This window comes from Lipophrys pholis (assembly GCF_963383615.2).
Source record: "Lipophrys pholis genome assembly, chromosome: 6".
Lineage (NCBI taxonomy): Eukaryota > Metazoa > Chordata > Actinopteri > Blenniiformes > Blenniidae > Lipophrys > Lipophrys pholis.
Genome location: NC_137629.1, coordinates 1,661,180 through 1,684,575, shown reverse-complemented (window position 1 = coordinate 1,684,575; position 23,396 = coordinate 1,661,180). Strand labels below are relative to the sequence as shown.

The 23,396-nt window shown below is 44.8% G+C and overlaps 1 protein-coding gene across 3 annotated transcripts in view; it reads left to right on the top strand.

Moving 5' to 3' along the window:
- Window positions 1–1,888: 1,888 nt before the first annotated feature.
- prom1a (prominin 1a) overlaps window positions 1,889–23,396 on the top strand; it is a 98,551-nt gene continuing 77,043 nt past the window's right edge. For 2 of the 3 annotated variants that reach the window (XM_080466132.1, XM_080466134.1), the window contains exon 1: window positions 1,895–2,441. In XM_080466132.1, the coding sequence (XP_080322258.1) occupies window positions 2,186–2,441 (256 nt within the window). In that variant the 5' untranslated portion in view covers window positions 1,895–2,185. Of the gene's footprint in view, window positions 2,442–23,396 lie in introns of all 3 variants that reach the window. The other variant, XM_080466133.1, reaches the window with a different exon arrangement.

Sequence of the window (23,396 nt, the reverse complement as noted above, 5' to 3'; positions counted from 1 at the left end):
TTACAAATGATTAATCTTTCTTTAAGATGCTCTGAAAGTGTTTTAAGTGTTTGATTATGACAAATACAGTACTTGTAATAGGTTTAATATTCTAGGTAGAGAACTGAGTGTTTATTCAACTTAAAAACAAGAAATGCACCAAAAAAAACACAAACTCATATTTTTAGTAATGAAATAAGATCAAACTGACTTTACTGTTAAAAAGAATTTCCACATGGTCCACTTGAATTTAACTATTATTCTTGAAATTCTCTTAAAGTGAAAAATACACTTTCTCATCTCTTTTGTTTTAAAGTTCATTTTCAGTTTAGTTTTTAATAAACGATTGTCACTAGTCTCACTTTTACTGAATATTTCCTCCTGCTGTCTTTCCTTAAAAAAAAAGACTGATTCTGCGATATTTTCATTCATTTTCACCAGATATGGTTCGAGTCAAACTTTGGGAGCCTCTTAATGTGGAATTAGAAACGTTAGTATAGGAGTTGGTGAATAAACACAGTGGAGAACAGCTGAGATTGTAGTTTTATTGTTCAAGAGTATTGCTTCTCACTGTACCATCATAACGTTTAAAACTACAAAACTATTGCAGACGCACCAAATACATGAGGTGCAACGTTGAACTAATGCAAATAAAATGAGCCACATTAAGGTTGGTTTGTTTTTGTTACTCAGACTGGATATTATATAAATGTATTATGTAAAAGATACAGTTCTTTCACTTTAAAGATATTTGAGGCAAATGTAAAGAAGATAAAATACAATTTTCAGAGACTTTGGAATAAACATTAGATGGATGGATTTCCTCCATCCAGGAAGCTGTTGTGGACCTGAATATCAATGTGAGCTGTTAAATGTTCAGCAGAGGGTGAACTCTATGGAAAAGTCTTTCTGCTGTCAGGGAATCTTCTTTTGTAAACTGAATGAATAAAAGTGGATTTAATTTCTATCAAGGTTACTTTTTATACCAGTTTGAAACTAGTTTGACAAATGAGAATATTACGTACTCCTGATCTCATCCATCCATCCATCCATCCATCCATCCATCCATCCATCCATCCACTCATCCATCCATCCATCCATCCATCCATCCATCCATCCATCCATCCATCCATCCATCCATCCATCCACTCATCCATCCATCCATCCATCCATCCATCCATCCACCCACCCACCCATCCTTCCATCATCACCACCACCACCACCATCATCATCATCATCATCATCATCATCATCATCATCATCATCATCATCATCATCATCATCATCATCATCATCCTACATCCATCCATCCACCCATCCACCCATCCATCCATCCACCCACCCATCCATCATCACCACCACCACCACCATCATCATCATCATCATCATCCCCATCCATCCATCCATCCATCCACCCATCCACCCATCGATCCATCCATCCATCCATCCACTCATCCATCCATCCATCCATCCATCCACCCACCCATCCTTCCATCATCACCACCACCACCATCATCATCATCATCATCATCATCCTACATCCATCCATCCACCCATCCATCCATCCACCCACCCATCCATCATCACCACCACCACCACCATCATCATCATCATCATCATCATCATCATCATCATCATCATCATCCCCATCCATCCATCATCCATCCATCCACCCACCCACCCATCCATCCATCATCACCACCACCACCACCATCATCATCATCATCATCATCATCATCACCACCACCACCACCACCATCATCATCATCATCATCCTCCACCCATCCATCCATCCATCCATCCATCCATCCTCTCCTCCTCTCCCCGGCAGGAGGAGTCCTTCCCTCCCTCCGGACCGGTCCTCTCTCTCACGGCGGCGCGCGCCCCGCCCGCTCCCGTGACGCTGCGCATCCCCGCGGAGCGAAGGCGATAGGCGAGCTCGTCTCCGTGCGGAGTGAACGCGTCGAGGACCGGAGACTGTCGGAGACCGTCGGAGGGGAGCAGACCAGCCGGTTCCAGTCCGTTCAGGAGCCTCATACCCGGGGAGCGATGCTTGGAGCGAGTCTCTCCGCGGCCCGCAGCACCTAAAGAGCCGCGTCCGTCCACCGGAACACTTTCTGCCCCCTGCCTGCCTGCCGGTTGTCTTTGCCCGCTCCGTGAGCGTTTAACCCCGGATCGACGGCCGGTCGGGTTGTGTGCGGACACGATGTGGAGGACCGGGAGCGTCCCGCTGCTGCTGCCGCCGCTGCTGCTGCTGCTGCTGTCGGTGCTTCCAGCGTCCGGTGAACTCCAGCAGGAGACCGAGCCGCGGAGACTTCCACCACCGGGAAAGTTGGATTTCGGTTACGTGCCTGCGGGAGTTTATGAAACACTGGCTCACTACGAACCGGGACCGATCGGGATCCTCTTCCACATGGTGCACGCGTTTCTGTGCGCGGTGCAGCCCAACGCGTTCCCGCACGGTAAGAACCGTCTCAGCAGATCGAGCACCGATCACCGGGAATCTGCCTAGAATAAATGTTGATGTCACATCACGGTAATTGACTTTAACAGGAAGTCTGACACCTTTAAAGAAAATCACGACCTGTTCATCAAGTGTTTATTCCCGTCAAATCCTTCAGACATTCATCCCAAACTTAACTTTTGTCACAAAAGGTCAAGTGAAACACGGTTACCGCGTTTCTCCGGTTCCTGGACTCTGCAAACGAACCTCTTTAATTTAGTTTTGTAAATTATGTTAATGCTTTGGTTTCCCCTCTTTTGTTAAAGTTCACGCGTAAAGAGGTTCCCACCGGGTCGCGTCGTGCGTCACGGCCCTGCCCTGCGTGCCGCGCGTCCCGCGTCTCGCTTTGCGCACGGGAAGGTGCCGTTTCTGCCCGCGGGGCAATTTATGTCAGGATAATTACAGCTAACGACCCCTTCAGTGGCAGCAGCAGGCGCGTGCACGCCGCTTTTCTTAGAGCGTGTGAACAAGTGAATGTCTGACCGTCCACGTTTAATACAATTATGTGTGTGTGTGTGTGTGTGTGTGTGTGTGTGTGTGTGTGTGTGTGTGTGTGTGTGTGTGTGTGTGTGTGTGTGTGTGTGTGTGTGTGTGTGTGTGTGTGTGTGTGTGTGTGTTGTTTTTTCGGGGGTGCAGCTCCCCTCGGTGCGTCACAGTCTGCCTCCATACTCCAGCGGAACATTTCGCAGATTAGGAGCTCTCTGAGTCACCTTGTTAATTGAGTAATCCCATAATCCCGTGCACCATATGTTGTTGGCCTTTTAGATTCTAGTGTGTCACCAGCACTGGGGGGCTCCTGTCCTAATCCCATGGAGCCGACAGACCACCGCTTGGTGAAGTTGTTAGTTCATTCATGGGTGCGTCCAACAAATGATGCAAAGCAGAAGAGGAACTCACTTGGAAACAAGTTTAGCAGACAAGCGCTGTTATTGGTCTGAGCTGAAAGCCTCTGAGGGCTTCTGAGTTTACAGCTTGTCCACTGCATGTTGGGTCGCATCCTTTGTTAACGAGCTGGTTTGCAGGAAACCTCTGGGACTCAGCTGCCATCATGCTGCCCATCCTGCAGCCCATTAGAGGGATATATATATATATATATATATATATATATATATATATATATATATATATATATATATATAAAGTCTGAAAGAAAGATCTGCATGTGGCTTCCACTCCGCTGGGTTCCACTGCAGGTGGAGCAGACGCCACAGTGGGACTCTCTTCCCTCTTCAGGATGTGAGAATCCAAACATTTAAAGAACCAGTGAGTCTGTTTCTCTCTGACAGGTTCAAGTCGGAGGCTCTTTGGTGGTGAACACTCACCTCACAATGAGGTTTCATCTGGATTGAAAGACATTCTGTCAATATGTAAAAACACCCAGAATGCAACAGCTGCAGGAGAAGTTTTCTGGATATTTCACTGAATTTTACACCAGAAGGTTTCAGTTAAATTGGTTTTATGTTAAGATTGGAGTCATTTTCTGTAGTAATTGTTTGGTTTCATGAAAAAGATCTACATTTTCATTTCCAGTTTAGATTTAAAGGTTATTAGATCACTATTTTACTCCTTCAGGATGAACTGATGCTGCGAGTTTCCCAGAATGTTGTATTGGTTTAACCGTGAATCTTTGATATGAGCAATACGTTGCTATGAGATTAGCGATGCCCTTGCCAGTCCTCATCACACCGTCACACTATTGCAGTGTGAAATGTCGTCATGGTTTCACAGACGTTGGCTCCGGTTTGTTTCTTGTGTGAGGTTTTATCAGCGGAGCAGCAACAAATGGCCGTCATGCACACCCACAGCAATGCAAACCAACACTGACATATTGTCCAGCCTCTCACTGCAGTGTGAAAGCCTGCAGGAGCTGGTGACCCCCCCCCCCCCCCACACACACACACACACACACACACCGACACACACGCTACACACACGCTACACAGGCACAAGGAGCATCTCTCTTTCGATAACAAACACACATTCATGGCCTCTTTACTCTTCTCGGAGGATTATTATGAAACGATGAAGCAAAACGGTCACTTCAGTTCCAATAAGCTCCTCACTTTATTTAGTGTCTCTCTGTGATTCCCACAGAAAGAGGAGCTGTGTTACTATTTCACTCAACTCCTGTTTACTGGTGGAGGAGAAGCCTCATTAATCCTGGATTATCTCAGTCTTCCTGACGGCAGCGTGGAAGATCTACAGCTGATGAATTAACTGGATGCAACGTTTTGTTGTCAGTTTATCAATGTGTTTGTTTAAACATCCAGATTATAGAGCATCTTCCTCCTCTAACATCAGATTACAGAGCATCTTCCTATTCTCACATCGGATTATAGAGCATCTTCCTCCTCTAACATCCAGATTATAGAGCATCTTCCTCCTCTCACATCGGATTATAGAGCATATTCCTATTCTCACATTGGATTATAGATCATTTTCCTCCTCTAACATCCAAATTATAGAGCATCTTCCTCCTCTAACATCAGATTATAGAGCATATTCCTATTCTCACATTGGATTATAGAGCATCTTCCTCCTCTAACATCAGATTATAGAGCATATTCCTATTCTCACATTGGATTATAGAGCATCTCCCCCGCTAACATCAGATTATAGAGCATCTCCCCCTCTAACATCAGATTATAGAGCATATTCCTATTCTCACATCGGATTATAGAGCATCTCCCCCTCTAACATCGGATTATAGAGCATCTCCCCCCTCTAACATCAGATTATAGAGCATCTTCCCCCCATTAACCGTTCATCTATTTGCATTGATTATGAATGAAAATGAAGTTTGTTGTGATTCTCCTCATCAACATAAAAGAGAAAACAAACCTGTGGACAAACATCATCCAGAGGATTCAGTTTGTCTTCATGTTGAGCAAATGAAGCAGCACATCTGCTCCAGACTTAGTTTTGTCGTTAATCTGGGTGTTATCCGGCCGTCGCTGGAGGAATGGCGGAACATGAGGCTCCTGCAGCTCCAGCTGTTTCACTTCTTGCCCGTGGGGAGCAGAACGCCGCCGCCGCCGCCGCCGCCGTGCAGCAGATCGCGGTTGGAGGGGGTTTCCTCATTAGTGTGTGAGGCAGCAGAGGGCTGCTGGTAATTCAAAGCGCAGTTGCAGGTGGAGAAGCATCAGCTCTGATGAGCCCGTTCATCTCACAGTCGTGTCTGACATGAAAACACTGCAGTGAGATTTATAATGTAGATCCCTGCAGCCCAGGTTGATTCTCACTCCATGTTTATTATTCAGCGCCCATCAGAGGGAAATCCAGGAGGTTTTTATTTTTAATCTGCTGGAGGACATGAAGGCGTGAGAGAAAATCTAACCAGGACAGAGAACAGATAGAAGAACGTCAGCGAGCTTCTGGGACGACAGAAGAAGAAAACACTTCAAATAAATAACAATAAAATACAGTCTGGTTCCACTTAATTGCTGATGAATCCAAAACAACCTGGAAAAAAACTTAAAATGTTATTGAAGTAATTCAAGTTTGTTGGATTTTCACTTCATAAAACTTTACAATCATTTAAAATGGTGGAAACAATAAATCAGAAAAGCACTTTTCAATAACCTCTCAGCTGAATGAAAATTATTCAAAACACCAGAATAATATTCATTTTCACTTATCTTAGTTTATTTCATATCGGCTTTGTTGAGGTTTCAGTTGATCTGAATTCTCACAAACAGGAAGTACGGAATGTGGAAGTAAAAGTAAAGTGAAAATGTCAGAGATGAACAAACTGCAGGCTGAACGACTTCCAGCTCAGGTTCTGATGGTGGAGAGTATTTCCAGTATTTCTAGTATTTCCCACTATATACAATCTTCATAAGGTGTAAAATCTCACACATTCTGTAAATATCAGTCATTATTTTGCTTCCTGCTGACAGAAGCAGCTTCAGCTCCATTCAGGGCTGTTTTCATGTCAGAACCTCTGAAAATGTGTTTTTAACGCTGCACTTGTTTCTCTGAGTGTATTTATGTATTTCAGTGCAGAAGAGGAAGGATTCAGATCGGAGTAAAACTTTTATCGACAGAGAACCTGAACTGGCGGCAGCTCGAGCTGCACGGCGGCAAAACCCCCGAAGCATCAGCCAACTTCAGTTCATCATGAGAGGAAATGAAAACATTCGATTTGATGAATTGAAATTTAAAAAAATTATTTTGCACATAAACTGATAAATGAACAATTAACCCCAAAACAGCAGAGGAAATGTTTTCATCATATTCCTTGATCTTCTACAATGGTGTGTGTGTGCGTGTGTGTGCGTGTGTGTGTGTGTGTGTGTGTGTGTGTGTGTGTGTGTGTGTGTGTGTGTTTGTGTGTGTGTGCGCGTGCGTGCGTGTGTGTGTGTGTGTGTGTGTGCGTGTGTGTGCGTGTGCGTGCGCAAGCCAGATTAGTATGTTAAACAAAAGTATACTGGTATTTTCCTGATGATTTAGTGGACCAGTGGATTAGTTGACCAGTGGACCAGTGGACTAGTAGACCAGTGAACTAGTGGACCAGTGGACTATTGGATTAGTTGACCAGTGGACTATTGAAAAAGTGGACTAGTGGAGCAGTGGACCATTGGACTATTGGACTATTGGACCATTGGACTATTGGACTAGTGGACCAGTGGACTAGTGGACCAGTGGACCAGTGGACTTGTGGACCAGTGGACTAGTGGACCATTGGATTAGTTCACCAGTGGACTAGTGGACCATTGGACTAGTGGATTATTGGGCTAGTGGACAAGTGGATTATTGGATTAGTTGACCAGTGGACTATTGAAAAAGTGGACTAGTGGAGCAGTGGACCGTTGGACTATTGGACTAGTGGACCAGTGGACTTGTGGACCATTGGATTAGTGGACGATTGGACTAGTGGACCAGTGGATTAGTTGACCAGTGGACTAATGGACCAGTGGATTAGTTGACCAGTGGACTAATGGACTAGTGGACAAATGGACTAGTGGACCAGTGGACTAGTAGACCAGTGGATTAGTTGACCAGTTCACCCATGGACTAGTGGACCATTGGATTAGTTGACCAGTAGACTAGTGGACCAGTGGACCAGTGGACTAGTAGACCAGTGGACTAGTGGACCATTGGATTAGTTCACCAGTGGACTAGTGGACTAGTGGATTATTGGACTAGTGGACCAGTGGACCAGTGGAAAGCATGCGGAGCCTTTCAGCAGCTTCATGTGAAAATGTCCTGAAATGCCACCAACCTGTTTTCATCTTAATCTGGAGTTTCAGACTGAAAGTGATTTTCTTCCATCAGTCAGCAGAGCAGCAGGTCGATGTCCTGTTCAGGAAGTGTTTGATGTTTTTACATGAATAGATGAATGGATGAAGGATGAATGGATGAAGGATGAATGGATGAATGGATGAATGGATGAATGGATGAATGGATGAATGGATGAATGGATGAATGGATGAAGGATGACTGGATGAATGGATGCTGTTCTATTCTTGAACAGAAGCACAAATCTACAGATGGGAAAAGGTTTCCAAGGTTCCTCTCCGCTGTGGCTCTGTTGTTCCGAGGCTTTTTTACTCTCCAGAGTTTAATTTGAACAAAAAGCCTCAGTAGGAACTCGGCCGTCCATAATGAGGACGACCAGCTGCTGCTGCAGGCGTCCAACTGCGGAGATAAAAGACGGTGTCCTCCGAGAGGAAGGTCGCGGCTCGAGTCCCCTGACAGCAGGCAGCTGCTCTGCTGAAGTGTCCTTGAGCAAGGTGCCGAGTGCCTCACACCTCCTCGTTTGCGGCGTGTGTGAAGAAGAGAAGGGAATATAAACGTGAGTCATTATTTCTCAGCGTTTTTCCAGCCAGTTGAATTTTTCCTGATGAGAGATTTCCAGCAGCAGCGGGAACGTCGGTGACCGCCCTCCTAGAGGGGCTTCAACCGACAACCACCATGTTTCCTCCATTCATATCATTAGATCACCAGCTGACAGATGCTGAGCTGGAACCGCCTCTGGTTTCCACAGAAACACAGCTTCTTATCAATCGGCACCATGAGGAAAAGAATGGAGCCAAATGTCTTAAACTTGAGCCGACAACAGACAAGATGATGAAGAAAACTTAAGCTACTTGTGAATTAACAGTCTTATCCACTAAATATGTTTAGTTCATTAATTGCAGGATAAGAATCAATGAAGTTCCCTTTGTTTTGAAGCAGAACACAATGAAACGCTCTGTCAGACTCTTAAAGTCCTCATATCGGCCCGTCGTCGGCGTACGTTCACTCAGATGGTGGAAGTGTACGAGGGTCAAAGGTCGCCTGGATTTTCTGGGAAGTGCAGTTTGTTGGCCGGTCCAGCAGAGCGGCAGCAGAGTCAAACTGACATCTGGGAGGAAGAAAATCCTGAAAACTCTAAATACACTGTTTATATTGTTAAAGTAACAACATCCAGCTTCTGTCACTTTAAATCGGACGACGTCGCTTCACCTGGAAACTTCAACGTGAGATCTTCAGTTCGGAGCTGAAAGTTCGAGGCCGGTCCAAATGGCAACCAGTTCAGTTGGTTTCATGGTCCGTTTACACCACAACAGAGTTCAGAGCCACAGAAAACACATCTTTTTGAGAAGTGGAACTTTTTGAAAACAATCCATGGTCGTGGAAACAGGCTGGTGAACAGATTCTGAATGCAGCTTCTATGATCCAAACTTCAAATGGAGGAAAATCTTGGAGAACCAGGAAACTTTAAAGACGAGGTTTCTGGACCAACAAGACGAAGAGGAAGAGTTGGATAATATGACGCCTTTAAATTCCAACAATGTAAAAGTGAAACAATAAGTTGTGAAAAATCTCCGTCTGTCTGAGAAAATGAACTTAAGAGAAACGTCCTCGGTGTTTCTGCAGAAAGGCTTTAAACACACTCTTGTCTTTGTGTTTCTGACACGGTGCCGTCAGTCTGGAAGCAGAGCCTCTTCCCGCCGAGCGGCGAGCAGGGGTCAAAGGTCACTGCAGACTGAGGGAGGCTGCTTTCTGCTCGGATATTAAACAAATTGGTCTTCTGAGCATTTTATTTATGAGCCGACGCTCCACAGGTTAACTCTGCTTTACAATGAGACGAAGGATGGAACGGCCTCGGCTCCACTTTACAAACTGACCTGCTGTCATCAGTGTGAAGATATTAATCCCTCCTCATCATCTGTTTGGAATAAATCAACCTGTAGCTTCATCATATTAAAACAGGGAAAATGCATCTTTCATATTCATGCCTCCATTTACAAAGAGTGTAACTCTGAATGCAAACTGTTTCATATGTTTCTTAAAAATCAGTGAGTTTGGATTATAAATAATGTTTCTTGTCTTTGTGAGAAAACTGGATCATGTTGCTGCTTTATGAATGAATGAACGTTTCGCACCGTTTCTCATTATTCATATAACTGCAGCGTCGTCTGACCCAACTGTCAGTTATTTGTAGAAACGCTCCGATCGAAGCGCCGCTTCTCGCCGTACTGCAGCAGCGCCCCCATGGCAGAGTGAAGTGTGTGTGTGTGTGTGTGGTTGCTGTGCAGTGTTTTCATGCTGTCACAGGCTGTCATGTCACCGACTGACAGTGAAGGCCGTCGGTACGGCGACGCTTCAGGACACAAAGAGACGCGGCGTCGCTCACCTCCAACGGGATGCAGCTGATGGCCAGAGGCAACGTGTCGCGGCGGCGGCGCCAAGCAGCCCGTCCCAGGTGAACCGACGCTCGTTTGCTCCTGGACGTGCAGACCTCTCATCAGGAGGCGCAGCGGCCTCCGCCACATGTCCTGCTTTTATCAAAACACGGGATGTTTGCGGCGCTGCAGGCCTCGTCGGCTTGGATAACGCACACAGATGGAAATGACTTGTTAGAAATGTTTCACTCACTAACTTTCCCTCCAAATACATAAACCAGCAGCTCAGCCGCTGCGTTCTGCCCAAGTTAGAGGTTTTTATCCTTCTTCTTCTTCTTCTTCTTCTTCTTCTTCTTCTTCTTCTTCTTCCTCTTCACACTTGTCACTGCTGCTTCAGGAACATGTTTTTAAAAAGAGTTTCTGATTTGATATGACAAGATGTGAAATGTCGTTATTTGTTCTCACCTGTACTGCAGTTTCTTGGTCCTCACTGTTTGTATATACAATATGCTTCTTTTTTCACATCAAAAGTAGTAAATACACATGAGGAACAGCTTTATAATCACATACATCCTGCAATCTAACTCCTTCATTAACGTCTGAAATGTCATCCAGTCAATGCATGTGGAGGTTATTATGTATTATGCTTTAAACTCACCACGTCACGAAGCTTAGAAACGATTCAAAACAGATTGAAGGTCCAGATTTCACTAAAACTTTCAGAAAGAGAATCACTGGTGGTGAATTTTTCGATTTCCAGCTCAATAAAAGTTATTGTATGATGGCATTAATTGTTCATCTGAATTATTACTCCTGTATCAAACATCATATTCTCACCGACTGTCAGTTTTTAAAACCTTTATTTGTAGTATTTTCAGTTTAGTACAACAGTGGCACGCGGAGCAGAATTTGTATAAAGAAAAATCGCAATTAATAAAAGATGCGCAACAAACAATAAACACATAAATTAAAAATATACAGAAAAATAGAATAACAATAAATGAATTAAAGCTGCAAGCCGCGTTGGGCGGGATCTCGGACCCTGGCCCGTCAGGGTCTTCCCAGTCATGGCCTCTGGCCCCTTTAAACATTGATCCAATTGAAATTTTGAAGGTTTTAACAAAAATGACTTTTATTTTGAAATACTACTATACTCTAATGTGGCATATAGGCCATCACCTAACCCCAACCCTATCACTAATTTTTCTGGTTTCCAGAGGTAAGGATCTACTACAGTGGGCGTGGGTGGTGGTGGTGGGGGTGGGGGTGTTTAGATAAAGCAAAGCAAGCCACTTCAGCTCGGGTTGGTCCTGTTACCCCAACCTTAGGGTGGGGTCAAAAGTGGGCAGAACCCAGCTAATCAGCTAGTGATCCGTAGCCCAAGCCCCCCTTTAGGCCACCCTCCAAATATCGGCTCATTTGAACAAACTTTATTAGCATTCTAACTAGCATGCTAAGCTAGTTAATAAGTGGTTACAGACCACACGGTGGTGCAGTGGTTAGCACACTCGCATCACAGCAAGAGGTCGTGGGTTCAAACACAGTTTGCATGTTCTCCCCGTGTGCGTGTGGGTTTCCTCCGACTACCTCCTGTGGGGGAAACCGGAGGTCCCTGAGCAAGAATATTAGCTTGTTTATGTAGCACATGATAGCAGGTTAGCCCATCAACTAGGAGATCGTCCAAATTGTCCCTCTTAACTCTTTCTCTATCGACTTCTCCTTCACCCCGGAAGTGTTTTGTGTGGCGGCCATGATAAGGACTGTCTGAATTCTCAATAAGCAAAGGAAAGGAGGCTCGTTGATTCCTTTAGAACCTCCTTTAGCCTAGGAACCACTGATGCTTCCTTTATCAAAGAAGACCAGCTCATGCTGCCCGCTTCAGGCGTTCAGGTAAACTCAGGATGACTGAGAAAGGAGCGGATCATGGAAGTTACCAAAGCAATAATCTGCCTAGAACAACTTGAAATCATCTCGAACCCAAATGTGCTTTTTGTAGTCCATTTTCATAAACTTGTAGTTCTTTCCCCACCATGGCAGACGTCACTAACTTGCGCCGCCGTCGCTTTATTATGACGTCACTAAGGCCCCGTTTATATGACAACGAATACGAGTGTATCCGCAAACCTTTCTTCACCTTTGGGGGGTCCGTTTACACGACACCAGTTTGCGATAGAAGTGGGGCAGCAGTATTTTGTAGGAGAGACGACTGGCCGAGACCAATGTAGAGGGCGGGGCAGTAGTCTGGAAGTGATGAATGCATGAAGGATTCTCTCAAAGTTCTTGTGTGAGAGATAGGGCTTCACTGTGGCCAACAGCCTCAACTGGAAGAAACCAGTTTTTAGAACAGAACTGATTTGTTTATCCAGTTTAAAGCCACTATCGAGAGTCACCCCCAGATTGTTTGAGAAGGGTCGATTACATGATTGCAGAGGGCCGAGAGCACTGGTATAGTCAGCAAGTGGATCTGGCTGGTTAAAGACAATAATCTCAGTTTTTGATTCGTTAAGGCACAGAAAGGTAATTTCCAGCCCAGATTTTAGATCCTCCAAGCAGTTGAGTAGCGGCTGATACAAACCTGCAGAATTAGGCCTAATTGGGAGGTAGATCTGTACATTGTCAGCGAAACAGTGAAAAGAGACATTGTTTATTAAAAATGGACCCCAGGGGTAACATGTATAGGGAAAACAGTAAAGGGCCTAAAATAGATCCCTGTGGGACCCCGCAGGAAAGTGGGGCAGTCGAAGAGAAGTCACCGAGCTGAACAGAAAAGCTTCTATCTTTAAGGTAATACTGAAACCAGTTAAGAGCTGCGCCTTTAATGCCCACACAGTTTTCAAGACGAGATAAAATGATGTTATGAGTGACTGTATCAAAGGCAGCAGTCAGGTCTAACAGTAACTAAGTAAGTAAGTACATTTTATTTATAAAGCTCTTTTCACAGATAAAATCACAAAGTGCTGTACAACAAGGTGAAACTAAAGGAATAGCAGCAACATCACACAGTGGATAATAAAACATATGTGACTTTCAAACACCAGGAGCCTCATCATAAAAGAAAATAAAAGTTAAAAGGCAATTTAACCAAAAGCTTTTCTGAAAAGCGCAGTCTTTAGATGCTTTTAAAAAGAGTCCACACAGTCAAGCTCACGAAGGGACTGGTGCGGGTTATTCCAGAGTCTGGAACACCAGGTCACCCCGGGTTTTAAAATGAGTCTCTGGGATCTTTAAGAGACCCTGGCCTGAGGACCAAAGGGTGCGCCCTGAAGTGTAGGGGCACAAGTCAGTGATGTATTGAGGGGTCTGACCATGCAACCCACGGAAGGTCAGGACTAACATTTGAACTCAATACCAACATTGACTGGAAGCCAGTGAAGACTGGAAAGAAGAGGGGAGATGTGGGCTGTTCTAGGTTCACCTGTCAAAGGTCTGGCAGCAGCATTCTGAACCATCTGAAGCTTCTTTACTGTTGACTTGTTAAAACAGGTGAAAACAGAGTTACAATAGTCAATACCTGAAGAGATGAACGCGTCTATGATCATTTCGAGATCTGATTTTGACAATATATTTCTTACTTTAGAGATTTTTCTCAGATGATAAAAACAGTTTTTGATCAGTTGACGACAGTGACCCTCTAAAGACATTAACTGATGGAGAACAATCCCGAGGTTTCTGAGGCTGCTTTTAACAGATGCACCCAGAGTACCGAGGGAGTTCTTCATCAGAGGATCGTTTTATCAGGAGCAATGATCAGAGTTTCCCTTTTGTCAGAGTTTATCTGCAGGTAATTCGATGTCAACCAGTTTTTGATAACAGAGACACAGAAATTCAGATAAGAAGTGAAACTCTGAATCATTGAAGGAGCAGTATCACTGAATATCATCTGCATAGAAATGATACGACACATTTTTAAAACAAAGGATCAGCCGACCAAGAAGCATCAGGTACAATAAAAACAAAACAGGCCCCAGAACAGAGCCCTGGGCTACTCCACAACACAGGTCAGACACGTTCCACATTACATCATTAAAAGCAACATTAAAAGTTCTTCCATTTATATAAGAAGTAAACCACTGGAGAACCGCACCAGAAAACCATCTCAGATTGAAGTCGATCAACCAATATACTGTGAACTACAGTATCAAAAGCAGCTGCCAGGTCAAGTAAAACCAAATCTGAGTATCGACCAGAGTCGGCAGCATCATCACGTCGCTAGAAACTTTCACAAGAGCAGTTTCAGTGGATTTACCTAGAACCAGATTGATATTTCTCATAAATATCATGTTGTTCCATGAATGAGGTCAGCTGTTTAGCTCCCACTTTTTCCATGACTTTTGAAATGAAGGGAAGTTTAGATATGGGCCGGTAGTTTCTCGGCTCCCCGGGGTCAAGATGAGGCTTTTTAAGATGGGACTAACCAGCGCATGCTGGAAGAAGCTGGGGACAGAGCCAGACTGAAGGAGAAGGTTTATCAGTTTCAACACCCAGGGACCAACAACATCAAAAATGTTTAAGAGCAGTGGAGTAGGAACAAAGTCCACAGGGCTGGATGACGGTTTCATTGTTCCCACTAAATCCTGAACATTCTGGAGGTTGACAGGAGTGAAGGAGGACCATGAGCACACAGGAGCTGATGTAGTGCAGGCTAGTCAAAGGAGGAGAGATACTGGCCCGAATGTTTTCTACTGTTAACAAAGAACTTAAAGAACTTGTGAGTCATCCTGAGTGTGCACCGGTGCGTGGGACGGTGGGGGTGCAACAAGGTTTTCAATAGCATCGAACAAGACTTTGGGGGTTTTCTTATTACGTAAAACAAGATTTGAGAAATATGCAGAGCACACGTGTTTTATTTTTTCATTTAGCTCCATTATCTTTTCTTTAAGATGGAGTCTGTGCACCTCTAATTTTGTGGCTTTCCCTTAAACGTTCCACCTTACGGCAGCTTTTCCTCCAGCTGGAAATGGCTTCATTCATCCATGGACAAGGATTTTTATGAGAGCCTGGAGTGTTTCTAGCTGGTGCTACTGTGTCCAAAACAGACAAAGAAGGACTATTGAGGTTTGTCATAAATGTGTCAACATCATCACAGCGAGCAAAGGGAGTTGGATCAAACGAGGCAGAAAACTCCGTGATTGCAGCTTCATTAAGAATGTGTCTCTGCTCGTTCACATTGGACGTATGGGGGGCGCCAGTGTGAATGACAGATTGAATAAAACACAGCAGTGGTCGCCTATTTGCAGATTTTCAATACTTAGTTGGTAAATTTTTAAACCAAAAGAAAAGACTAAATCTAAAGTAGGTGCTTCCTGGTAGTCAGGAGCAGTCCCGGGATTTGACCTCTGATCCAACTTCATCCTCACCACGAAACCGCTGCGTCTACCCCGCCTCTTGGCCTGCTTCTTCTGTGGAACAGGTGAACACTGCAGGTAAGCAGGTATCGAGGCCAAGTGAGGAGCAAGTCTGGATGCTTGGTCCTTAAAGTTGTGGTTTAGACACACATCATCCGATCGATTTAGGTCCATAAGTGCCTGATGGTCATAAACCAGGAACGCAGTGACATTTTGGCACAAATATGCAAACAATGCAGCGATAAACAACAGATTCAGAACAGCCGTCAGAGCAGGCAGACGCCAGCCATTACACGCCGCCAGTCTGGATGAGCATGTTTGTGGGTCAAATTTCTGCTCAAAGCCACGTAATGTGAAGGAAGAATAATAAAAATGGGGCGATCGTGGCTCAGTGGTAGAGCCGGTCATCCAATAACCGGAGGGTTGGCAGTTCGAATCCCACTCTATCAAAGTCATTGTCATTGTGTCCTTGGGCAAGGCACTTTACCCACATTGCCTTGTATGTTGGTGGTGGTCAGAGGGGCAGTTGGCACAAAAATGGCAGCCACGCCTCTGCCAGCAGCTGTGGCTACAACATAGCTTAGCATCACTGGTGGGACTGGTGTGAATGAATAATGGTCTCTGTACGCGCTTTCAGTCAGTGTGGAAAAAGCGCTATATAAATCCAAGCTATTATTATCATTATTACTATTATCATTATTATAATAACAAGAAGAAACGGACACAATACAATAGGGTCCTGGCCTTTCGTGCTTGGTCCCTAATTATAATTGGGGGGGGGGGGGGGGGGGGGGGGTCATGGGTTAAACCAAAAGGGACCTCTCTGGACTTGGAGCTCTGCTCTGGCCCATCCCCTAGGATGTCCATGTTATGTGGGCCGGCGGGCGCAGCTTGATCCTCTGAGACTCCCTGCAGCTCTGCTCTCTCTGCACTCCGAGGTCTGAGAAGGTGTCTGGAACACACAACCACACAGTGAGAATTTGACTTTTTAAAGCCAAATATTGAAAAGCTCTTCAACAATTTCACGCAGGGTGACAGAGGTCCAACAACATTGCAGGTATTGAAAGTGCCTTTCCACAAACCCAGCTTTGGTCCTGAATTTGAGCCAGCCTAAAAGTGTCTCTAGATTCAACTATTGTGTGTCTGAGTATGTTAGTTTGGTCGTATGTCTTGTTACAGTTACTACCAAGTATCTCTAGCTAGGAAGTCTGCCCGTATGCAGGCTTCTTGAGACACTTTGGTTGTGCCGATGTCATTCTGGATAATAAATCTTAAAGAGGATTTCGACTGTGGGCTTCACCTGTCTGTCTCTTGATGTTATTGGAGATTTTAGTTTTGTGCTCTAACTTGTTGCCGATGTTGAGGAAGTGCTGCTCCAGATCCGTCTTCATCACGATACAGCAGGTGATGACGAGTGGAAGAGCATCTCCTCACATCGCTTTAGTTTGTCCCTTTTTCTACAAAACACGTGTGCAGACATGGCGATCACAAACCAAACACAAACATGAAGGATAAAAGATAGAAATATGTTGCAGACAGACCTTAGAGGTTCAGGTATTAAGTCACTCTGAAAGCTTTCAGGTCGTAGGTGATAGGGCGTTTCCACCAACAAGAACCAGGTTCTAGTTCAGTTCTTAAATGAGCACCGCCAGAGAACCGGTTCTCTTTCCACCGTTAACGGAGCCAGTGAGAGCCACGTCATTGCGTCACTCCAGAACGTGGTACGTCACTGATTTCACCAATTTAGCACTGACAGCGCTCATAGAGGAACCAGGAGACGGACTGTAACAGTGGTTTGGTCCGGGTCGCTCCATCTAGTCTGACCTGAACCTCGGATGAAAACATTGAGTCTCCTCGTACCTCTATTGCCGTTTTTTTCACTTCCATCTTGTTTTAGCCCCGGAGTGGCCATAGAGAATAATAATAATAATAATAATAATAATAATAATAATAATAATAATAATAATAATAATAATAATAACATGAATGATCTTGGGTCTTATTTTCCAACATTTCAGCATTTCATAGTGACTTTCTGCTCCTTTCACTTTATTTCTGGACGTGTCTGAATCAAAAGCTTCAACATGGAGGAATGGAGGTGTAGAATGATAGAACGCTGCTCTACAGCCGTTTCCATGACAACCTACGTAAACACACTGATTAAAGTTCTCTTTCACATGAAGCCATTAAAAGGCTCATTTTATGGCTAAATACTCCAAGTTTTCATTTACAGTAGTACGTAGTTTGTTAAGGAGTTACTGATGAACCAAAGGTCTGGCTTCATTATAAAGAAGTTCTGTGGGTAGAAAATATTAACGATGCGTCTCATAGCGCAGCGCCCCCTGCTGCCTCACACTGCATTGTGCAGCAGCTGCTTTGCCTCAGTCTGCGGTCAGAACACGAAACAAGACCAGGGCGTGACGTTAGTTACAATGATTACGATTACAGTTACCATGATGTCACCATGAAATGCCTGAAAAAAACCACAATGAAAAACTGCTTCTAAATTATATGAGACGCAGCTGACTGACAGGAGGAGCTCTGCTGGACTCTCGAGAGCCGCGGCTCTGCGATCGCGGATTAAATTATCTCGTTCACTCGTGTTATTAACTTGAGGGAACGACTTATTATATCTTTCAAACACGTTATATACATTTTTTTCTCTATAACCACTCCGGGGCTCCGTGTTCGCTGTAGTTTTCAGGAAGCCGGTTCAGGTCGACACTAGGAGGCGCAGTTTGACGCAGACGCATGATTTTGCTCGATCTGACTCGATGATAAATGTCGCTTTTAATCGCGGGTGAAAAAAAATGACAGCATTGTTCTCTCTCGTTAAAAAGGTCATGTTTTATGGCATTTTCCCCACATGTGTTACATCGTCTTGTTCGGCAGGTTTTTGTCGGTTTCTGATCTGCTCGTTTTGTCGATCAGTCACGGTTTAGCCACAGTCGGCTCTTGTTTGGGGTGTTCTGTCAAGGCTGTTTTTGACGAGACATTTTGGTTTTCACATGTATTTGAATGAGAGGAGGGAGGCGGCAGGAGGCGGCAGGAGGCGGCAGGAGGCGGCAGGAGGCAGCAGGAGGCGGCAGGAGGCGGCAGGAGGCGGCAGGAGGCGGCAGGAGGCGGCAGGATTCGGCGTTCGGAACTTTGACGGCTAATAAAAACTAAACCGCTCCACCAGTCAAAAAGTTGATCAGAATTATTGAGCAGGAGAGTCTCCGCTGTCACTTAATGTCGTTTTAAAGCTGATACGATATTCGCTCTCAGAGGAGATAGCGTTTGCAAATCTTATTTTGAAAGACAAATTGTGAACTTCCTGTTGGATTTAGGTCCAGGGTATCGGCATGTGGTTTGTGGGTCTTGATGAGATGAACAATTGAGTTTTGGTTTGAGCTCCCTACTCTGGGTGTCACTTTTTACATTTCCTGACTTTTTTCGCCTGTCTTAATGAGCGTGCCAAATTTGGTGAGACGTTTGATCATGTTTGTGGGTCAAATGTGTGCTCAAAGAGGCGTCAGGAGAAAAAGAAAAAATAAGAAGAAGAAGAAGAACCGAATGAAATACAATAGGATCCTGGCCTTTCGTGCTCGGTCCCTAAAAAAAGAAGGCTGCAATGTACATTTAAGTGTTTATGACAATGAAATATTCAAGCTGGTGATTAATACCAGCAATTAGTGTCTCATTAGAAACCTAAAGTCCTCGTCAGGCCAAAGACACAGTGTTGATGCCGTCGTCACACAGCAGGTCATATTACATTCAAGCCGCCACGGCTTTGTGAGGAAAGATCACGCTGCAGAATCACAACACAAAAAGTAATATTGTACAGAGCTTTAATTCCCGGCCTGCAGCTCCAGCGCTGTGAATAGATATCAAAATAGCCTCCAGAGGCTTGTTGTTCCTCTTGAAACGGATCAACAAACGTGGGATTATTCTTTCTGAAGGCTCAGTGAGACACATGAAGCCGTCCAGCTTTATGAAACACGTCGGTCCAAAATCATTAAATAAATCATAAAAAAGATGTGAATGGAATGTATGAAGGAGGGAGGATGGATTGAAATACTAAATGAGGGGTGTCAGTCATATAGCCAAAGGACCAAACTCGGCTTGCAGGAGGCTCCAATCCCACCGACGCCTCAAGACCATCGTACAGATTGAAAGACAATAGAAATCTCTTAAATTAGCGACACTGAGACCTGAGATCTCGGGATGCTGCTGTGAAAGATACAGACCTGGTTGCTATCAAACTGGCCTCAGAGCCGCGCTGTCAGGGGAAATTTTTAAAAACTCCCAGAATGCAACAGTTATAGGAGAGGATTTCTGGGCATTTCACAGCTTTTTACATCAGAATTAAACCTTGTGTTGAGATTGTAGTTATTTTCAGTACAATGTACAATATGTTGACTTTTTCCAAACTTATCCTCGACACCACGACAAAGAAACATTAAGTTTAAGTTTAAAGGTTTTTATGACAGAATTTTAAAGGTCCGGTGACTCAAGAAGAAACTGGTCTGCCTGTGGCGCCTGAACTGAAGAGTGTAAAATCAGTAAAATAAGAAGAGCTCTTTTCTCTTGATTCGGTTTATTACATGAATGAAAGACTGCAGCTTTTCTCTCTGTGTTCAGTAAAGTCGGTGTGGCTTAAAATTCTCCAACAAACGAAACAACCTGAACTTGTTTAAGGCTCTGAACTGGACCTAGGTCCAATGAATATTGAGCCTCTCCCATCCTCTTTGTATGGGACATTTATTTACAGTTTTTGGGATTTATATGGAAATGGTTATTCGATTGGTCCCTGGATGATGACAAATCATCCCTGAAGATTTCATGCAAATTGGGTGAGAATTTTTTGCGAAAAGTTGATCAAATTCATACGTTCCAACCACTAAATATATGAATACACGCAGACAAACACATAACCTTGTCACCCAACCTTCATTGGCGAGGGTAATTAGGAAATATGTCTGATTATGATTCCATGTAGTTAAAGTTTTATAAGTAGTGTTACTGCAGGCAGATGTATTTTGAAATAAAGTCAACTTTAAATCTGTTAGTACGAAGCAGGTGTCCATTTATAAAATGTAATTATTCCCCTGAAGCTTTGGGTCGGAGCCTCAGCTGCTGGGTCGCTGAGATTTCTACGTCATGGTGGAGTAAATTTAGAATAAATTGTTGTTGGACACGTTCGTGTTAATGTCTGGTCGATGGCTGACAGCGTCTGCTCTCATTTCCTTCCACTCTGCACGCAGTTGTTCAGCAGATTACAACTTCCTGAATGGAAGAAAGAAACAATAATTCACTCTCTGGATTACATGCAAATGAAATACAAAGGAAAAAGTTAATTACAAACGTTTTAATGTGTTTTATGAAGTAAAACATAGAGAAAGACAAGGCAGACACAATTATTATAGTTTATGATTATTTCTTTTATAATCTGATGTTAGAGGAAGATGCTCTATAATCTTCCTCTGACAACCAGATTATAGAGCATCTTCCTCCCACTGACTGATTTAACTTCAGATACAATAAAAGTGACTTGTGTTAGTTTCAAAGTAACTAGATACTTTGTATCAGTGTTCATCAGTTTGTAAAGTAACTCCATGTCATTGTAAAGACCCCCCCCCCCCCCCCCCCGCCCCTCCCGACCCACATAAAGCTTTTTGTCTGGACGGTTCAGGTTTCGGTTCCTGGTAGAAAACATTCACACCACTCTGGTCAAACTGTTGAATCGAAGCACAGAGGAGCAGAGGAGACTCTGTTTGAAATGACAAGACAGTTCATGTTCAATCAGTCTTTGTGTGGAAATGTGTTTTTCCAGCATGAGGGTGAAAGGATGAGACGAGCAGACCGAACTGGTTCCTGGATTCATCCAGAAAAGAGAAGCTGCTCGCCTGGCGGAGCGCTGCCATATTAGCAGACTGAGTCAAGGCAGATAAGAGCTGCAGCATTAAGATAAGTTGAACGTCTGAGACCTTTCAAGGTAATATTATAATGCCACCATCAGCCTAAGCTCCCAGCTATCTGACACAGAGCGGGAGAGAAACGTGGCAAAGCCTGACAGAGTGAAAGCACAGGTGGGAAATCAAAGAAAATCAAGAGATGGCTGTGGAGAGAAAGGCAGCGCAGACATGAGTTTATTTAAAGAGGCAAGAAAGAGGAAAAAAAAGAGTAAATAGAGCGAGCCGGAGAAAGAGCTGTCACTTCCCCGGGTGCTGCTAAAGCCCCGCTCCACTCGGGGACGTCATATTTGGGTCAGGCTGGGGAAGCCGAGCAGGAGAGGAGCGAGCCAGACCCAGCGAGCCGCTCAGCGCTGCTGAATGGATGACAAGTCAACCGTCCTCCGTCGCTTTGTTCCGCTCCGTTGGTTCCTGCAGTGGAGCCGCTTCCTGCAGGCCAGAGGGCGAGTTGAGGCGGAGCTGCAGAGGAGCTGTGGTCTAGGGTCAACCTCCCAATGCCACAACGTTACTCCGGAGGAGTACTCTTGGACACTCTTCTCCTGAGTAACGTTACTCATCCTGTGAACATTACTCCTCCTTCACTCAGAGGAGCACAGACCGGTCACACAAAAAAAGCTGCTATCTCCGGGCTCTTTGGGCTCCTATCGGGACAGTTTGGGTTCCTATCGGGACCGTTTGGGTTCCTGGCTCCTATCGGGGCAGTTTGGGCTCCTATCGGGACAGTTTGGGTTCCTATCGGGACAGGGACACTTTGGGCTCCTATCGGGACCGTTTGGGTTCCTATCGGGACAGTTTGGGTTCCTATCTGGACAGTTTGGGTTCCTATTGGGACACTTTGGGTTCCTATCTGGACAGGGACACTTTGGGCTTCTATCTGGACAGTTTGGGCTCCTATCAGGACAGGGACACTTTGGGCTACTATCGGGACAGGGACACTTTGGGCTTCTATCTGGACAGTTTGGGCTCCTATCAGGACAGGGACACTTTGGGCTACTATCGGGACAGGGACACTTTGGGCTCCTATCGAGGCAGTTTGGGCTCCTATGGGGACAGTTTGGGTTCCTATCGGGGCAGTTTGGGTTCCTATCTGGACAGTTTGTGTTCCTATCTGGACACTTTGGGTTCCTATCTGGACAGTTTGGGTTCCTATCGGGGCAGTTTGGGTTCCCAGCAGGACAGTTTGGGCTCCTATCTGGACACTTTGGGTTCCTATCTGGACACTTTGGGTTCCTATCTGGACAGTTTGGGTTCCTATTGGGACACTTTGGGTTCCTATCTGGACACTTTGGGTTCCTATCGGGGCAGTTTGGGTTCCCAGCAGGACAGTTTGGGCTCCTATCGGGACAGTTTGGGTTCCTATCTGGACAGTTTGGGCTCCTATCTGGACACTTTGGGTTCCTATCGGGGCAGTTTGGGTTCCCAGCAGGACAGTTTGGGTTCCCAGCAGGACAGTTTGGGTTCCTATCAGGACAGTTTGGGTTCCTATCAGGACAGTTTGGGTTCCTATCGGGACAGTTTGGGTTCCTATTGGGACAGTTTGGGCTCCTATCAGGACAGTTTGGGTTCCCAGCAGGACAGTTTGGGCTCCTATCAAGACACTATGAGCTCTTTGCGGTTTTGCTCTGGGGAATCTAAAGATGTGAATAAATAAAAAGCACGTTTCAAAAGGTTGAAATCTGTAATCTTTTCCTCAGAACAACCTTCAAGATGGTCTCTGTGTCTCATGCAGTCTGTCAGCAGGTGGAGGTGAGACGCTCTGCTCTGATTGGCCGGTCACCTCCAGCTTCAGCTTGATTATCTGAGTTAATCTGGGACCAGGTTCACCTGGACCAGGCTGCATAGCCAATCCTCTTCCTCGGCCTCCAGCACGCCGCCTCAATCCGCTGCTCAGAGCGAAGGTTAGAACAGTGGAGTGTTTCTGACAGGAAACCTGGACCACAGTAATCAGAGCTCATGAAGCTCCAGCGTCAGCAACATTTCTGCTTCTGCTTCACTTTAATAA